The 19,461-nt window shown below is 50.1% G+C and overlaps 2 protein-coding genes across 2 annotated transcripts in view; one reads left to right on the forward strand and one right to left on the reverse strand.

The window, feature by feature from the left end:
• Nucleotides 1-19,461, reverse strand: part of CDRT4 (CMT1A duplicated region transcript 4) — an 85,098-nt gene that overhangs the window by 10,482 nt on the left and 55,155 nt on the right. The window contains exon 4 of the mRNA XM_024752657.1: nt 1,854-1,935. Coding sequence (XP_024608425.1) covers nt 1,854-1,923 — 70 coding nt within the window. The 5' untranslated portion in view covers nt 1,924-1,935. The remainder of the gene's footprint in view (nt 1-1,853; nt 1,936-19,461) is intronic.
• LOC112404861 (DDB1- and CUL4-associated factor 16-like) lies at nt 15,714-16,371 on the forward strand. The gene is given in 2 exon segments (XM_024752997.1): nt 15,714-15,773; nt 15,775-16,371. Coding segments are annotated over 2 exon segments (657 nt in total).

Raw genomic sequence — 19,461 nt, forward strand, 5'->3', positions numbered from 1 at the left:
GCCCCGGATACCCAAAAAAAAAAAAAAAAAAAAAGGAACTCTTGGCCTTACTCCCTAAAACATTCCTCTCTGGTCTTTTCCATCTCAGAGAGAGGCACCAACCACCATTCACCGAATTGCCCAGTTCAAAAATTGGGGTTGGGACTCCCCTGGGGTCCAGCGGTAAGATTCTGCGCTTCCAACGCAGGGGGCGCGGGTTCGATCCCTGGTCAGGGAACTAAGATCCCATGTGCCGCAGGGTGCGGCCAAAAAAAAAAAAAAAAAATCAGGGCTGCCTGATTCCTCTTGCTGCTTCACTGAATACATGCAATCCATCATCCTGCCCCCTACCTGCTGCCCCCACCATCACCCCCTCCCATTGCCTGACTTCCCGACCTCTCCAACCTTAGCCAAGAATCAACAGCTGCCTACTGGCTGACTGGTCTCCCTGCTTCTCTTCTACTCTTGTTCTCTGCGAGCCCTTCTCCCCAGGGGACCCAGAGCGATCACTTGTAAACATAAATCAGATTAGATTATCCCGCTGCCCACACTCCGGTGGCTTCCCGTCCCATTTAGGACACAAGGCAAATCCCTTCCCCTGACCTACAGAGCTCCCCTTGGTCTAGCCCCGCCCACCCTGACAGCCTTCACCGCCCCGCGACCACAGGGGCCTCCTTCTCGCCTCAAACGCACCAAGCTTCCCACGTCGGGGGGTCCTTCTCCAGCTGCTCGCCCTGCCTGGGACGCACTTGCCCTGATTTTCGCACGGTTTTTCCTTCCTAGGAGTCAGGACGCAGCTAAGTGTGAATTCTTCAGGGACAACTTCCGGACAGCCTGAAACTGCCCGCAGTCACTACTCTGGCTCCCGTTCCAATCCTCTGTGTAGCACTATCCCTGACCGACACGTCTCATGACTTACTCATTTGTTTATTTTCTCTGAACCAACTAGAAGGCAATTTGCTCTGTCCCCAGGCACTTGGATCGTTAGATTAAAGGATGTCACTGCAGTCGCCACAGCAATTTCCCCAGAATCTCTAAGGATTATTAGGAATCCAAACACCAGGCGGCTCCCCTTGTACAGGACCCAGAGGAAAGCATGAGCTGGCTGACTTGATACCAGCCACGACGAGAGGTCAGATGGCAAACATGGAACGTGACCTAATAAACATGAGGCACGGACATGGTGCGTGGAAAGGCCTCGGTTTACGTCCCAGCACTGCACTTACTGCCTTTAACTGGGCCAATCACTTCCCCCCTCTCGCGGAGCTTTAGGTTTTTCCATAGGCGAGGTGGGAATGACACCCCTCTCCCTTGTAGGATTATCGTGAAGCCTGAATGAGACACTGCATGGAAAGTGCCCAGAAAACAGCAACAAGGCACAGTAGCTTGGGGACACCAAGTCCAGGATTCAGGCTTCACTGAAACCCTGTGTAACACGGAAAGTCCACGGGGCCTGAACAGACCAAATTCCAACTCAAGCGCTACTCCGATTTTCCTCAGAGCCTCCATTTCCTTTCCCGCCTGGTCCAACACGTACTCCATCCCCTGTGCACCTACCAGACATGTCAGAGGTCACCACCGCCAGATGCGGCAACTGGGGGTCGGCCATCTGCTCTTAGTGGATGAAATGGCCTTTTCTTCCCTCAGGGTGATTATACATTTAGACGTGTGGCCCCCCTCTCTAGTCCCTTTGTCTCTCCTTCCGGGACTGTTCCAATGACACTTCTTTCGGGAGGCCGACCAGCCCCCTAGGTGGGCTTACGCCTGCCCCTCCTCTGTCCTCCCAAGTGTCCTATCTGTGCCTCATCTACCAGAGCCATTTATCCCATTGTGCGTGACTTGGTATAGGGGTCTCTCTCCCTGGGTTTGCTCACCTCGTTTTGATCGCCTCTGGTCCCCACTTCTCCCGCATGGAATCTTCTGAAAGTCCCTGGAGTGGCTCATTTCACAAGGTTTCTGGAAAAACAGTTTGAGAGAGGCAAACTGGCAAAATAGACTATCATGGAACTACCGTGGATGGTTTGAGGGAAAATGGACAGTTGAATACACAGGAAACTGTTGCCTATGGTTAAAAGAGAAAATAGCAATGATCAGTTCCCCAGAGATCAAGAAAGAGGTCTTTTGAAATCAGGGAGAAATATTGTGCTACTAGTTTCAAGTGAATCTTTCTAGGCACAAATATACACAAATAGTGCGCAGCGACCCGTAACTGCCATCCACATAGAAAATATGTGTGGGTAACGTGCCAGGAAATTCTGAGGTACTGACAAAAGGAGTTTTTGTTGAGTCAGAAATCCAGTTAAACAAGGGCTTTAATGTGTGTCTTTGGCACAGTGCAGGGATGCATGGAATACTTTTACAATCCGGGAACGGGCCCTCCACGGCGTGTGCTGGGTGGACGGACGCTCTCTCCCAGTGAAGGCCTGGCCCTGCCGACCCACCCTCGTGCAGCCTTGCAGGAAAACCAGCTCTCTCCTTGCTGCTTTCGTGTTTCTGTGATCTTATTGTGTGTGTGTTTCAATATCTCCGGAAGGCGACGTACAAGAATTAGCCAAAGTTCCTAACGGGACAAGGCTGCCTATGAAATCATTGTTTGGAGTAAAGCATAGAATTAAGAGCAAGGGTGCAGGACAGGCAGCTACTGCTCAGCTGTGTGACCCGAAACGGGATACCTAAACTTCCTAGGTCTCAACGATCTCATCCGTAAAATAGGGTCAATGACAGGAACTGCCACGAGGACGCCGTCATGAGGTGTGTCATGTAAAGCACAGCGCGTGGGGCCCGGGCGCACGTGAGGGTGACTGGTTGGACTGTTCTCACCCTCGTTAACACGCAGGGCTGTGACGTCCGCAAAGAGGCTGAAGCAGGGGGAGGGGCCAGAATGGGCTCAGGGTGGGGGGCCCCCAACACAGCTGCTGCCACACTGCTGTCCCAAAGTCTCACTCATCCCCCATATCCGCCCCACTCCCAACAGCTCCGCTTATACCATCTGCTGACGGAAAGGACACCCTCTGGAGGTGACCCCTGAGGCCGGCAGCTCTGAGGCATCAGGGTCCACCTGCAGCCACGTGTGTTCAGATGCAGACAGGTGCACGGCCCTGAGCCCCGGGGGCGGGGAGGGGTCTATGACCTACACACACACACACGTGCACACACGCCCCATGTTAAGTCTGTGACATCCCTGGGCGAGTCCGCTGGGTGACCCTCAGCTTCGACACCCCTGGTCCCAGCGGAGCCCCATTTTTCTTCTCGGGCCACCACAGCTCCGGCCTAGAATGACTTAATGAGCAAACCGGGGCCAAGGAGTCTCGCCAGATTCCTGCTGGGAAGAATCTAGAGAAGTGGGTATGCGAGCAGCTTAAAGGGGATGCGGAGTGTTTGTTTTAATTTTACTGGAGTATAGTTGATTTACAGCGTGGTGTTAATTTCTTCTGAACAGAAAAGTGACTCAGTTATACATATATATTCTTTTTCATATCCTTTTCCATTCTGGTTGTCCATTCACGGAATATTGAATGGACCTAGAGATGATCATACTAAGCAAAGTAAGCCAGAAAGAGAACAACAAATACCAACTTCACTTCTGTCCAATCTTGAGGAGGTTACTTGATTCTTCCGAGCTTCCGTTTCTCTGTGAGAAATACCCTGCCTCAGGGGATGTTACTCAGATCCAATTAATTCAGGTGGAAGGATTTCATGACTAGTAAGCTCTCTCTAACCATCTGCTTTTATAGAGAAGACCAGAAATCCTGAACTCATGGTATAAACTTCCCTCTCGGGTGCGTGACCGGGGCTCATGTTGGTAACAAGAACGCGATGTAACATTCGCACCCAAGGCAAGAACTAGATAAGTTCCAGAGAGAGTAGCAGTGTCGCAGAGCTTTATCCAGAGCGTGGAAGAGACCACAGCGGGGATGGCTGGTGTGGATGCTGCCTGAGGCTCATTCGCTTTCCTTGGGGTGGAGGTGGGATGGGAGGGGAGAGTGGAGTGTAAGGGTGGCCAGTTTAGAAGCTCAGAATCACTGGCCCCTGAGAAGTCTTTAGAATGCTGTGTCTTACCCCCAGGAGGAGCAAAGGGTAACCATGGAACTCGTTTCCCTCTGCCCCTCAGAGCCACGGGCTTATCAGAATAAGTGTGGGGTGGCAGAGCCCATGGGCTGAACAGACTCAACCGCAACTGGGCCCACAGGCCTCGGTGGGCAGCCTCCCAGACGGCCCCCAAGGATCCCCCCTGCTGGAACTCACATCCTCTGAGACCCCCTCCCCCTGCATCTAGCGACTCACTTCTAACAAATAGAATGCGGTCAAGTGATGGGACATCACATTGCAGATGAGGTTACACAGAAACCTTGGCTTCCAGCTTCAGCCTGCTCTCTGTCCCCCTCTCTCTGTCTGTCTCTCTCTCTGTGTCTCTGTCTCTGTTCATCTGAGGGAAGCCAGCTGCCCTATTATGAGCTGCCCTACAGAGAAGCCAGAGGCAAGGAAGTGAGGGGCGTTTCCAGCCAACAGCCAGCAAAGAACTGAGGCCCTTAGTTCAACAACCTGTGAGGAACTGAATCTCGCCAATAACCACATGAGTGAGCTTGGGGGGAGACCCTCCCAAGTTGGCCCTTTGGATGGGACCACAGCCCTGGCCAAAACCACGACTGCGCCCACCCCCATGGAGAAACCTGGAGATATAGGCACAGTTAGGTCTCACTCAGATCCTCGACCCACAGACACTGTGAGATAACACATCTGTTTTAAGGAACTAAGTTTGGGGGTCATTTGTTACACAGCAAGAGATAACCAGTACAAGGCCCTTATCAGACTTTCCAGGAAGGATCCTAGTCCTGAGACTGAACAGAGACGTGGAATCTGCCAGCCATGGGAGCAATTCCTCTGCCTGGTTCCCCCTTCCGCTCTGCCCCCGTCTCGGGGGGGACAGTGCAATTCCTGCTACAAGGGAACACATGCACATAAAGGATTCATGGCTATCAAACACCACGGAAATGAAGCCATCCTCCAACAAAGCCAATTTCAACAAGGCCATCTCAACACCGTGGACACACGGCCGTGGCCGGAGGGATTAGGGTCGGAGTGAGGGATGGGGCAGGGTGGGAAGTGGGGGCTCAGGGATGGTGCCAGGGTGCTTTTCCTGCACATTCTTGAGAGGTTCAGGAAGCAGAGCTTTTAGTGGTTTGTTTTTAAGACCAAGGAAAAACGACTTTGGCATCAAAATGGCTTTGCAAAAGCAGCCAGATTATAAAGTCAAGTTCTATCAAGCAACTATTTTATCCACCCCCCCCCCCCACATAAATACCGTTTGGGCTCTGGACCTGGGTGGATAGCCACCCATCTTTCTCTCCTACTTGTGCATGCATGAGTGCATGTGTGTGCACGCACGTACCCACCCCCTCACATACACAGACACACACACACGTACACACACCATAACAGGGATTCAAGAGTAGGATTCCAGGGTTTGAGAGCACAGGGTGAGAATGCCGGGGGTTTCAAGGCCACTGCCTGCCCCCTGCCCGACGTGGATTCGGGCTGTTCCAGTTCAAGAGGCTGAAGGGCAGCTGCCCCGAGGCTGGGGCTTCACCCAGGACCCCACAGAGAGCAAGTCATCGTCGATAAAGAATGAAGGAGGGCTTCCCTGGTGGCGCAGTGGTTGGGAGTCCGCCTGCCGATGCAGGGGACGCGGGTTCGTGCCCCGGTCCGGGAAGATCCCACATGCCGCGGAGCGGCTGGGCCCGTGAGCCATGGCCGCTGAGCCTGCGCGTCCGGAGCCTGTGCTCCGCAACGGGAGAGGCCACAACAGTGAGAGACCCGCGTACCGCAAAAAAAAAAAAAAAAAGGAATGAAGGAACAGGTTATTGTGCTCAGAGGGAAGAGCGCCTTTATCTTTGAATTGATCCCATTGCTTTCCCGAAAGTCTCTGTATCTTCACGAAAGAGAAGAGAGTCTCCACGGCCCTGTGCGGTCGTGCTGCTCAGTAATAAACGACCGTAAGAGTCACAGCTTATCACAGGCACCAACCAGCTCGGTCCTGAGACCCAACCAGCTGTGTTGGGGTCTTTCCAGCCCAGCTCTCTAGGCCTCATCTCACTAGATTTCTCTATGAAAATAAGGGTTCCCCCACCCCCGCCCCCCCAGTGCTGACCTCTTCCCCACACAGCATGCCAGTTTCCCAACATGCCACCAAATGAATTCCTTATGAGCCCAACTTCTGGGTTTATCTTAGCTGAGAAGACACAGCAAGCCCTGGCCTTCAGTGCTCAGCTGGTTCTCCCTTCCCGCCGCGTTTCAGCAGAGAAAGCTCACTTTGCCCTCTAGGGTGGGAAATGCGAAAGGCAGGGCGCAAAGCTGGGGAGAGGCCTCCACCAGCCCCTCACAGGCAGGCGCAGCGCCCACAGGGTGGCTGGCGGTCTTTCCATCCGCCCATGGAAATTCTAGATGCAGAAGGTGCCCGGACGAGCCTGCTTTCACGCCCTTGCCAACTGCCGTAAACCTGTTTCTGTCCCACTGGAGTTGCGACATGAAGCCAGAAATCTGGAAGAATTTAACACCCAGTCGGTTCAGACAGAGGAAAACATTGTTCAGAGTAAACACTGGAATCCCTCCCTCATCACCCAGGAATGTAGAGCCAGCGGGGAGGGATCAGCGCGGCTCTGCTAGGGCTGCCACGGCAGGAGGGCCAGGAGGGGCTGTGGTCCAGCCTGGAGCCCGGCGCAGGGGGCTTCTCCCTTCCCTCCGTCAAACCTGGGCCTCGGCTCCAGAACCCCGTTTGCCGGCAGGACCCTGCCTGCCTGCGGAGGCCTGCACATCTGTGAACTTGGGAGGAGGCTGGAAGAGGCAAAGGGGGCACCTCGTGGAACCCAGAGGGGCTCTGGGACTTCCCATTTCCTTCAGCTGCACAGGCCGTGAAAGAGTCACTTTGCCTCAAGGAAGAAAGGAGGCTCTGTGTGCATGGTGAGGGCGCGATGCCCGCAACCTGGAGCCGCGTGTGCCGGGCGGGCTGTGGACGCCGGCATCCATCTGGCTCTGATGGAACCTTGACGGACTCCATCTCTCAAAAGCCACAGGCCGGGCCCCACCCCATTTCCTCTGGCCCTGGAGCGGGGAGACGAGGGACTGGCTTTCCCCAGGGCTACATGGGGGTCCCAGGAAGAGGGCACTGTGTCACCACGTCCCTCTGCCTAAAATTCTGCCTAAAGTCCACCCGCGAACATGCAGGCCTCACCTGAACTGCTAACGTTTCTGACAGTCAAAGTCAAGGAGGAAACCTGAGAGTCGGGAAGGCTTCAAGAAGGTGGTGCGGAGTCCGAAGACGGCTGCTTTGTCACAGGAAGCTCTGGTGGGGCTGCCAGGGAGCTTATGGGCAGCAGCAAACCTGGCGACGGCTGCCCTGCGTGTCCCTGAGCCTCACCACAGCCCTCACCCCACTCTTGAGCCCCGAGGGATCCACAGAAGGCATATTTAAATGTACTTACTGATGCCTCCCACTGATGCCTTCCCTGCTCTCAGTGAGCGTATGACCCAGCCCAGAGGTCACCAAGGGTGGTCCAAGGGCCAGCGGCAGCGTCACCTGGAAGCTCGTTAGAAATGCATTTTCCCTGGTCCGCCCTGGCCTAGCGCATTGGAAACTCTGGCACGGGGCCGGGGACCTGTAGTTCAGCAAGCCTGCCAGGTGATGCTGGCACACAAGAAAGTGCTCGTCTGCCACCTCCCTCCCGCTGGGTAACAGAGAAAGACTGAAAGGTTAATAGTTGCTTCCGGGAAGTCGGAGAAATGGTGTGTGAATGTGTGTCTAGATTCAAAACTGCTGCACCAAACTCTGGTGTCCGTGGAAATTCTGATTCCGGTTTTAGAAACACTCTTTCCACCTCAGTTTGATCCCCCTTTACGGGTGGTTTCTAAAACTTTATTCTGAAGCTGAGGCAGGAGCAAGAAAACAGTGGGATTTCTTCTCACTTGGAGCCACCCCCAGCCCTGGGCCATAGCAGCTCCCTCTGGAGGCCACTCTGAGGGGCTGGAGGCCCTGCTGCCCCCGGGGGGTCTCACCTCACCTAATGCTTGCCGGGCAGCAAGGAGAGGATACAACCAGATTCTCTAACTGAGCTGACCTGTAAATTGAATTACCAACGGATAAAGTAAAATTTCATCCGTCCCGCTGGCAAACGACCTCCATGCGGCCCAGCTCCATCATCTACGCTGTAATTTGCTGCTTGCCTTGTCTGCTGGCAGCCATGGAACCCGCGGCCTCTCCTGAAACTCCCTCTTCCCTCAGCCCCATCCCTCCACTCTGTCCCAGTTTCACCGGCTCCTCATCAGATCCTGCCCCCCTGCTCCACCTTTAAAGCGAGAGGCCCGGGGCTCTGTCCTGGGCTCCCCTTCCTTTCCCCATCGGCACCCTCTCCCAGGGTGACCCCATCATTGTGCCGTGGCTCCCACCTGTGTGTCTCCAGCCCTGGGCTCTTCCCTGAAAGCCAGGCCCAGACGTCCTACCCCACCCTTCCCAGGTGTTTTATAGGTGCCTCACAACTACCCTGTTCAAAACTGCTCAGAGCTACCCTGCTCTGATACACACACACCCCCCCCAAAACCTGCTCCTTCGTTGGTCTTCCCCATTTCATTTAAGGGCACCACCCACAAACCATTTTCACAAAAAATGAGGCTTTTTTTTCTCTTTCCTTCATCCTCAAGGTTCAATTTATCAAGTCACGTTAGCTCAGCCTGTAGAAGTATCCCGAATCCGTCATTTCCTCTCCATTCTACTATGATGATAGGTGCTGCTGCTACTACCGTCCCTCCTAGTGAAGATGACGATGAGAACAACAGCTCACGGCATGGACGCCCGTGCTCTACACGTATTAACTCACTGAGTCCTCCCAACAGATGCAGGACTTACATGCTACTCTTCTCCCCTCTCACGGAGGTGCATCTGGGGGAGAGTTGCTCAGGGACTTAATCAAAGCCCTCCGTCCTCCAAGGGGGAGCTAAGACCTGGGCGCTGGGGAGCCGGCACCGGCTCCCAGCTGCCTCCGCACCCACAGGATGCTCTCATGACCTCTGACTGGCCTCCCCTCTCCTACCCTAGTCTCCATACGATTTACTTTATACACCCAGCAGCCGGAGTGGCCTCCTCAAACCATGCACCAGGACCCATGTCACCCCCCAACCTAGACATGCCTCCCCCAGGATTCCACAGAGTCCTGGAAGTGAAGCCCAAACTCCGACCAGGACTGCCTCTGCCTCTCAGATCTCTCTCTCTCTCCCTCTCTCTCTCTCTCTCTCTCTCTCCCTCTCTGTCTCTCTCCCTCTCTCTCTTCCTCCCTATCTCTCTCCCCCACTCTCTCTCTTTAAGAATCACTAGCTTGGATGATTTCCTGGCTCCAGGTGACCACGAAAGTACTCTGTGAGAAGCTGTGTGCCACTCGCTCTGGTAGAGACGTGGCTGATGCTGTGAGAAAGGACCACCCAGCTCACCTGGGAGAAGAAAGAATCAGAGGGACTTCTAGGAGGAAATGGCACCTGAGTTTAATTCTGAATAACATGTAGGCATTACAGAGACAAGGGAAGAAAAATAGGAAATGTGAGTAAAAGCAGGAAGTAGCAGGAAGTAGCATGACATGATTCTAAAAGTTAAAATCTATGTCAATATTGCTGAAGTGTAAAGTATAAAACCAAGGTTAGCTGAAGGTAAGACTGAAGCCAGCACCAGGTACTAGTCTCTTGAAAGATGAGTAGCAGGAAGCCAGGCTGAATGAGAGCAGGTGAGCCTGACATACTCAGAGAACTTCAAAAACTTTGGCCAACACATAGGGTACACATAGGTGGATGGAGAGGGACGTAGGGAGAGGTGAGTTTGTAAACAGGTAGAAGCCAAGCCATGAAGAGTCCCACCCTGGGGCTTTGTGCTACCTGTTTCCTCTGCCTAAAATATCCATGCTGCAGAGTTCGATCTTCACCTTGCAGGCACCGTGGTACCTGTTGATGAGCTTGGAAAGAGCCCTGAGGCAGAGACCTACGGCTGTGCACCAAGGGTTTGTACTTCCTGTCCTTAGTGTCAGCCTGACGCTGGGAATCAGTTGCCCAGCCAAGGACTCTATTTCCCCCACCCTGTATCCATCATAAGGTAGAGCCTTACGTCTGAGTTCTGGCTATGTGCAGACCTGGCCCATGAAAGCACCAATGTAACCCTTCACTCCCTTTTTTTCCCCATTCATAGGCTAAGAAGCAAAGGAATCCAAGGTCCCAGGAGATGCAGAGCCGCAAGATAGAAGGAAACCTTGGACCACCACATGGCAGTTGACCACAGAACACCCAACTGAATTCTACAGGAGTGAGAAATGAACATCTATTGTGTTAAGCCCCTGACACGTGGAGAGTTATACACATATAACACCTCGGGATATCATAATAGATTCCTATGGCTTTGCTATGATCATGAACTGGAGGCCAACAGGACTGGCAGAGGGAGATCAGTAAATAAGCTGTTTAGCAACTGGGGGGAAAACTATGAGAAACTGAAGCAAGTTAGTGGCAGTGAGAATGAACAGAAGCGGACAGAAGGTGACCACAACTAACTATAAGGATGAAGGAGAGAGTGGAGTCTAGGAAGATGCTTGGGTCTCTGACTTGGGTGATGGAGACAAGCAAAAGAGAAAGAGAGCAGGTTTGGGGAAAGGGTGCTTATCTTTATTGGGGGCATCATAGAAAAAGCAGGTAGTCGTGCCCCCTGGACGGCTGTCCAGGTGACCCTGGAGTCCAAGATGGCAGCCATGGTTATAGGCACAGAGATTTGGTAAAAGATGAGGCCAAAGATTGTCATATGTCTCATTTTCATAGGGTGAGTTGAGAAGAGGGATGAGAACGGAACCATGAAAAAAATCAGCATTTAAGTCATGAGAGGCGAAGAGGAGACTGAGAGGGGGCCAGGCAGAAGAACTGGAGGAGCCGCCTCAGGAAGTCAAGAGAAATACCTGCTGAGGAGACTGTGGTAAAATAAAACAATATGTGCTCCTTGTCCCCTGTTCCTGGCACAGAGCTCCTAAAGCCTTTGGAGCTTATTGCGTTTTGTGTGCTAATACGATTGCCAGTGGGGGAGCCCTTGATAGCTTCAGGATGGGGGCTGGTGGCAAGAAAGGTGGTCATTAGAAGGTTAGGACTCTTACCCCACCCCCAGCCCCTGGAGCAGGGAGAGGGGCTGGAGATTGAGTTCAATCACCAATGGCCAATGAGCTGATCGATGGTGGCTGCATAAAGAAAACCATAAAAATCCCTCAACGATGGGGTTCAGGGAGCGTCCAGGTTTGTGAACAATCCATGTGCTGGGGGTGGCACCCCTGGAGAGGGCATGGAAACCCTGTGTCACCCCCATCTCTTCCATTTGGCTGAATCTGACCTGTATCCTTTACAACAGTGATCACCAACCTTTTTGGCACTGGGGACCGGTTTTGTGGAAGATCATTTTTCCACCGGAGGCGGGGTGGGGGAAGGTTCAGGCGGTAATGTGAGCGATGGTAAGTGATGGGGAGCAATGGGGAGCAGTGGGGAGCAATGGGGAGCGGTGGGGCACGGTGGGGAGCGGTTGGGAGTGGTGGGGCACGGTGGGGAGCGACGGGGAGCGGTGGGGAGCAGTGGGGAGCGACGGGGAGTGGTGGGGAGCGACAGGGAGTGGTGGGGAGCGGTGGGGAGCGGCAGATGAAGCTTCGCTCGCACGCCCACTGCTCTCCTCCTGATGTGCGGGCCAGTTCCTAACAAGGCACCGACCAGTACCGGTCCACAGCCCAGGGGTTGGGGACCTCTGCTTTACCATAAACTGGTGAACATCAGTAAAGTATTTCCTGAGTTCTGTGAGCAAACCTAAGGAAGAGGTGATGGGAACCCCCAAATTTATAGCCAGTTAGTCAGAAGTAGAGGCAGCCCCTTGAACTGAAGTGGGAGCAGTCTTGTGGGGCTGAGCCCTCAATCTGTGGGATGTGATGCTCTCCAGGTAGACAGCATCTGAACTGAATTCATTTGTAGGACACCCAGCTGGGGGTGGAGGATGGAAGAATTGTCTGGTGTGCAAAACCTCACACACTTGGTGTCAGAAAAAAGACATCACAGAGATGGACATGTCGAGGCCACAGAAACGTCAAGAAACTCAAGGACCAAATAAGCCTGTTGACGTTGACCCTAGGAGCAAGTTTGAGGGCAACTCCATAAGAGGACAGGGTGAAAGCCAGAATTTGGGGAGCTGTGGAGCTCATGGGAAAGGTGGGCATGGGGACAAGGACCGGGGTAACAAGTGTAAAGGGAGGCCCGTGAGTGCCAGCACTGCCGCCAGAGGGACATGCTCCATGTCATTCATTCCTCGTCGCTGTACACCCATGACATAGTGTCCCTGTTCTGTAGGGGGAGAAATGAGCCTCAGAAACATCAAGCAACCCTCTCAAAGCCCTACATTTGTCAAGTGCTGAGGTTAGGATTCAATCTGATTCTAAAGCCGGTGCTCTTAACTAGTGTACAGTTGCCTCCCACCCACTATCCACGGATGCCAAACCCGCAGATACCGGGCCAACTGTAAGGAACTTGAGCAACCATGGATCTTGATAACCACGAGGGGTCCTAGAACAATCCCCCGCACACATGGAGGGAAGACTCTGACTGCATGTGTAGAAACCCAGGTGAATCTACAAATAAACTATTAGAATTAGTGAGTTTAGCAAGCTTGTTTGAGGCAAGGACAACATACCAAAATCATCTGCATTTCCATATACCAGCCAGAAACAAATGACTAAAAAGATACTGTTTACAATTGCCTCAGAAATGCCAAATGCAGGGATAAATCCAACAAAAGATGTGCAAGTCCTCTCTGTAGAAAAGTATACATTATTGAGAAAACATGTTTAGAAATCTAAATAAATGGAGGGATATGCCATGTTCACTGTAAAAATGACAGTTCTAAACTGGGCTGTAGATTTGATGTCATCTCAACCCATCTAAGAGTGTCTGCAGAAACTCACAAGCTGATTCTAAAATGTGTTGAATATATGGACATAGGGCAACAAGCTAAGGATAGAGAAGGTAATCTTAAAGGTGGACAAACCTGAAGAATGCATTATGCTTGAGTTTCAAAACTTATAAAGCCAGAATAATTAGGACAGTGTAGAACCGGTACACAATTGATAAATAGACAAATGGCATAGAATAGAAAGCTCAGAAAAGACCCACTTCTCTATGGCTCTGCAGCACAGCGAGTGAAGAACATTATTTTCAAAAATGCTGCTAGATCACTTGAATAATCACGTGGAAAAATCATGACATTTAACTCCTACCCTCTCACAGCACCCGAAAATCAGTTCCGGGTGGGTTGGCCTTCTGTATGTTAGAAGTAAGACAATAAAACTTCTAGAAGGTAAAATGGGAAACTATCTTCATGCCCTCAATGTAGGAAAAGATTTCTTAAAGTTAAGAATTTCTGTTCACTGAAAGATGCCATTAAGAAAATAAAAAGTCAAACCTCGGTGTGGAAGCAGACTTTTGTAGTCCATATGACAGAAGAGGGTTTATACGCAGAGTATATTTTAAAATTTTAAAAAATCCCTAGAATTAACCAAAACAAGAAAAGATAAAAAAATAGAAAATTGGTCAAGAGACTTTAGGTATATCACAAAAGATGATACTCCAAATGGCAAAATAAACAAAAGAAAAGGTACTCAACCTCTGGTGAATTCACATTAAAACCACCATGAGATAGCACTATACCCCACCACATGAATGGCTAAAACTTTTTAAGCTGACAAGTAGAAGGAAGACGTAGCGCAATGAGAAAGCTCATAACTGTCAGTGGGAATGAATTTGAAAACAGTTGGACCTCATCTACTGAACACAAACATACACCCACTCTTTGACCCGGCAACTCCACACCCAAGTTCAGAACCGTGTAACATGAAAACACACAGTCAAGAAGATTTATAACTGCATTACTTATAATATACCCCAAAACTGGAAATAAACCAAATATCCATCTAGGGTGAAATGGAGAAAATACACAGCAGTGCATTCATTCAATGGAACACTGCGTAGCAATGGAAATAAATAAGCTACACCCGTGGGCAACCACACGACAGAATCTCACAAACAAAATACTGAAAGAAGCCAGGCACCAATGAGTATATGTAGTATAAGTCCATTTACATCAAGTTCAAAAAGCAGGCAAGGGGCTTTCCTGGTGGCGCAGTGGTTGAGAGTCCGCCTGCCAATGCAGGGGACACGGGTTCGTGCCCCGGTCTGGGAGGATCCCACATGCCGCGGAGCGGCTGGGCCCGTGAGCCATGGCCGCTGAGCCTGCGCGTCCGGAGCCTGTGCTCCGCAAGGGGAGAGGCCACAACAGTGAGAGGCCCGGGTACCGCAAAAACAAAACAAACAAACAAAAAAGCAGGCAAAATACATATGATCCAGCAATCCCACTCCTGGGCATAAACCTGGAGAAGACTCTAATTCAAAAAGATACATACACCCCAATGTTTATTGAAGCACTATTTACAATAGCCAAGACATGGAAGCAACCTAAATGTGCATCGACAGAAGAATGGATAAACACTATGTGGTGTGTGTATATATATATATATATATAATGGAATACTACTCAGCCGTAAAAAAAAAGAATGAAATAATGTCCTTTGCAGCAACATGGATGGAGCCAGGTTATCATACAAAGCGAAGTAAGTCAGAAAGAGAAAGGCAAATACCATATGATATCACTTATATGTGGAATTTCAAATATGACACAAATGAACTTATCTACAGAACAGAAACAGACTCACAGACATAGAGAACAGACCTGTGGTTGCCAAGGGGGAGGACGGGGTGGGGAGGGATGGATTGGGAGTATGGGATTAGCAGATGCAAACTATTATATATAGAATGGATAAACAACGAGGTCCTACTGTAGAGCACAGGGAACTATATTCAATATCCTGTGATAAACCACAATGGAAAAGACCATGGGGAATGCGAGCCTTGCGGAGGAGTGACTGTTGGAACAGAGCTGGTGGCGCTAGGCTTAGTCAGGTCTTGCAGCTGGGTGTGAGGCAAGGAAGAAGAAAGGATCCTCCTTGGTCTTCTCATTCACAGGTTAAGCCTACCTTTCCAGATAGTGCAACAATTAAGTCACCAGTTTCCAAGGGCATTTGCACTACCTATGGAAAACACTGGATCTGTGCACACCAGACAGATCCTTGACAACTCGTCCCACCATCCCCCTGCACAAAAGTTGCTGCACCAGCAGACAAAGAAGGCGACCACTGAGTTTCTTTTCGTTACCAAATAGATATAATACCCCTGCCAACAAAAGAGTACACAAAGTGTCTCTTCATAATTTCACAACCGGTTGAGACCATGCTAAGAAAATCAGCTTGCCTAGATGAGGACCCCTTCTCTTCTTGGGTAGCCAGCATTTGAAGGAGAGACTCTGACCTGTGCTACTGATAAGTGACTAACTTTTACACACTGAACTGGTCCTGAGAAGTGAGCTGTCTTCTTTGTAAGTGAAGAACATACAGCATAATCTTGAAGAACTACACAGTGGTGCGAGCCAGAGGCATACTGTGTGTGTGTAACAGACTGAGAAACAGACAAATGAATCCTATTGAAAGGATTTCTCGTCTTCTGCTTCTGTTTGCCAGTGTTAGTGTTTTACTGGCTTATACTGGTACCTTTTTCTGGTACCTTTTTTTCTATACCATCGTTCTGTTCTAATGGGTCCTAGAAATCCCTCTCCTGACCCTTTATCAGAATCAGAGAGTGAGGAAGAAGAAGACGCTAAGAAAACGCTGAATAAACGCTAACTACCTAAATGAGAGTTCTGGGGAAGAGTGGGATTCCTCTGAAGAAGAGGACCCTGTAGTGCCCAACCTAACACCTCTTGAGAGTCTTGCCTGGCAGGTTAAATGCCTTTTAAAATACCCTACAACTTGGAAACCTTTAAATCCTAATTCCTGGTTGTATCATGCTAAACTCTTGGATGCTAGCACACCAGTCCATGTACTTCGAGAGACAGGACTAAGACACTGTGTACCCAAACTGGAACCAATTCCTGAGTGGCCTCCTCCAGGCTCTTGTGGAGTCCCACCTTTTCAAAAGCCCCTTATGAGTCCCAGCCGGCTTTCTAGAGATCATGCCACTCTAAATGGAGTACCGTACTTTGCCACCAAACAGTTAAGCCGAACATTGAGTACAGCCACTCCCATACCTGAGTACCTAAAACAAATTCCTAATTCGTGTGTTTCTGGTTGTTGCTGTGGCTGGTTAACTAAAACAGTTAAGGAAACAACCCGCACTGAACCCATCAACACTACTTACTCCTACACTGAGTTCCAAAAGGCAGTTAACAAACTCCTAACTGCATCACTATAAAGATCCACCGTTCCTTCTCATATCTCTTGCATTGTCAGTTGAGAAAGAAATGCAGTTCCACAGCCCAAGTCGAGAAACTAACATCTTCTCAACCAAACTATGCCCTGTCCTGATACGTCAAAATACGATCAAGTACTGAATATAATACCCAAGAGTCCTGTAACTCAACTACAGATGTTCGCTGTGAGCATTCCCTTTGAAAGACCTAAAATGAGAACTTCAGTAGAGAATTAGTCAAAAGGGACCTTATTACAAGAGATAAGTTGACTATTCTCCACACTCAGTTCTCCCCACAATTTACTCTGCCTATCTGATGGACTTAACTAGATACCTAATTATTAATGGGAAGGAAAAGGAGGCCACTACCCTATTTGTTACCCAACCTTCAGAACAGCCATTGTGGAAAGTGATAAGTTAGCTACTCCCAGTAATACCTTTCTGAGCATACTTTTCTCTGATATTCATTTCTAGGGAGGTAGTTGAATTAAATTGAATAACCAGATTTTAAAAATGGTGGGAATATGGATTTATCTCCCAGTTTTTATATTGGTAGACCTACATATGGCAGGCACCTTTTAGGAGTTCCTATTTTGGGGGGAGGGAGTGTAGTAGTAGCCTACACTACCCCAGACCTATTATGGGACCTGCAGTTATAGCATAAACATTTTATAGGCTCCCACCAGGCTGTCTCTAGCTAACCTGGCTTATAAGATCATACCTGGGGATTAAACAGACACCTGTTCTGTAGGGAATATATTTCCTGCATCTTGGCATCCAGACCTTAGTCAAGAGCAAATAAAACCCATTCCAAAGACCAATGGGAAAAAACTAAGAGAGCATTTATGCTAGTGGATTAAAGTATTTCATCTGTATGATGTTTCCTGGAGCAGTACTTCATGCACTTTCCACGTCCATTGCAAACTTTTCAGGAACACTTCTAACTTTAAAGAAACTTACTACAGAAAATCTCAGCCTAATACAGTCTGAAGTTGAAGAGGTTTTTTAGCATCATTGCTTTTCTACATCTAGCTGTAGATTTTTCTTTTCTGGCTGAATAGAAAGCCTATGTATCCTTGTAAATGAGCCTTGCTGTGTTTATTTGGATGAGTCAAAACATAGAGATCAACATACATAAAATGCATGAGACCAGTAAGTCTTTTCACACACCTACAATAAAGAGTGAAACCTTTTTGTGATCCTGGTTAACTGGGCCTCTAAAGGGAATCAGAAAACAGATTATTAAAGATATATCATATATCCTTCCTTATTTTAGTTTTGCTTTTTCCTATTCTCCATAATTAAGTGCTGTATACACTGTGGCATCAAAAAATTGAAGCATTGGGGCTTCCCTGGTGGCGCAGTGGTTGCGAGTCCGCCTGCCGATGCAGGGGACACGGGTTCGTGCCCCGGTCCGGGAGGATCCCACGTGCCGCGGAGCGGCTGGGCCCGTAAGCCGTGGCCGCTGAGCCTGCGCGTCCGGAGCCTGTGCTCCGCAACGGGAGAGGCCACAACAGTGAGAGGCCCACATACCACAAAAAAAAAATGAACTAGACTTCAATTAAAAAAAAAAAGCAGGCAAAATAGTGTTTAGGAATACACATCCTCAGCGTAGAGCGCGGGTATAATTGATTAGCATAAATTCGAGAGAGCAGTTACCTCTAAGGATTAAAGAAGACGGGAGTGATGGGAGAGGGCTGGAGGGGGGCTCCCGGGGGTAGCACTGCCCTACTTCCTGATGTGGATGGTTGCTGCCAGGCGTCCGCTTTTGAAAAATCACAAAGATATAAAATGTATGCCTCAGTGCACTTGATGTATTGATATATCTCAATGTTTTTTTTAATGCTTTTAAGATATAAGGATGGCAGGGCTAGAAAAAGGAGTAGGGAGGGTGGGCAGGACTGGAGCAAAAGCTGGAAGGGAAAGGGGAAACGGAGGATTGTGGAGACTAACTGGGTGTCACCCACAACCCCGCCACTGGTGGTAAGGCCACCAGTCTGGGGTGGGTCTGGATGTGGGGGAGGGAGTCTCTTTAGCATCAGAGAGGAGACTTGGGAAGAAGGGTGTGGGATGAAGAAAAAAAAGGATCAGGTGTGGTGGAAAAGTCAGAGGGCCATGGCGTCGGGGAGGGTCAGGGTCTCCGTGAGCCAGGGTGGCTGGAGAAGAACGCAGAGCCTGGAGACATCCTGTAGGCAGCCTCCCGCTCAGAGAAGCCCTGGCCACCAGCCAGTGACTTTTAGACTATAATTAGCTAATTGGGTCTTGTCTCTCCACAGCCAAAACTAAGTGTCAAAAACCAGAACAAAGTCATTCTTTCCCATGTTCCTAAAAACCTTGAGGATTACAAAGGTGAAATAAACATTTATGCTAGAAATAAACAATGAAAATTGAAAATCAAAGTGGGCCAAGTATTTGCCAGGCAGCCGGCCTGACCTGCTCCACATTCCTGATGTCTGGTTTCCACCACGTACTCCCCGCCAGTTGGCAACCCGTCCTTCCTTTCTCCTTGATTTCCCAGCACATTCCCCACAGCGCCAAGCCCTGTGAGCTCTGGGTTCGGCTCCCCATCTTCTCTCTCTGCAGCCCACTCCCCACCACGCATTTACCAGGGGCCACGAGGCATGACACTGGCCCGATCCAACTGGAAATGCCTTGTCATCAGCACCCTCCCGTCTTCCCGCACGTCTGTCTGTCCCGTCACCAGAAATGTGGTGTCCTGAGGAAAACAGGGACTGGGGACGTTGCCTGAGGTCCTGGGGAAGAAACAGGGGCCAGTAGCTGGTGGGAAAATCTGAACTGGCACACAGGCTGGCTGAGCTTTCAACAGTGAAGGGCCAACTCAGGAGCAGGCAAAGCAATATTAGAAGATCATGCAGGCAACAGAGCCAGAGGTCAGAGGGCAACCAGGGACCAGGAACCCAATGCCACAGAGGCGTCCAGAGCTTGAACACTGGAGTCAGATGGCGCTGGGCTCCAGTCCTGGTTCTGTCATTTACCAGCTGTGTAACTTTGGGCAAGTTACCAACCTCTCTTGGCCTCATTTTTCTCTAGTGAAGTGAGGATGTGGATGGGCATGGGGATGGGGATGGGGAT

Source organism: Neophocaena asiaeorientalis, unplaced genomic scaffold, assembly GCF_003031525.2.
Source record: "Neophocaena asiaeorientalis asiaeorientalis breed wild unplaced genomic scaffold, Neophocaena_asiaeorientalis_V1.1 scaffold540, whole genome shotgun sequence".
NCBI lineage: Eukaryota > Metazoa > Chordata > Mammalia > Artiodactyla > Phocoenidae > Neophocaena > Neophocaena asiaeorientalis.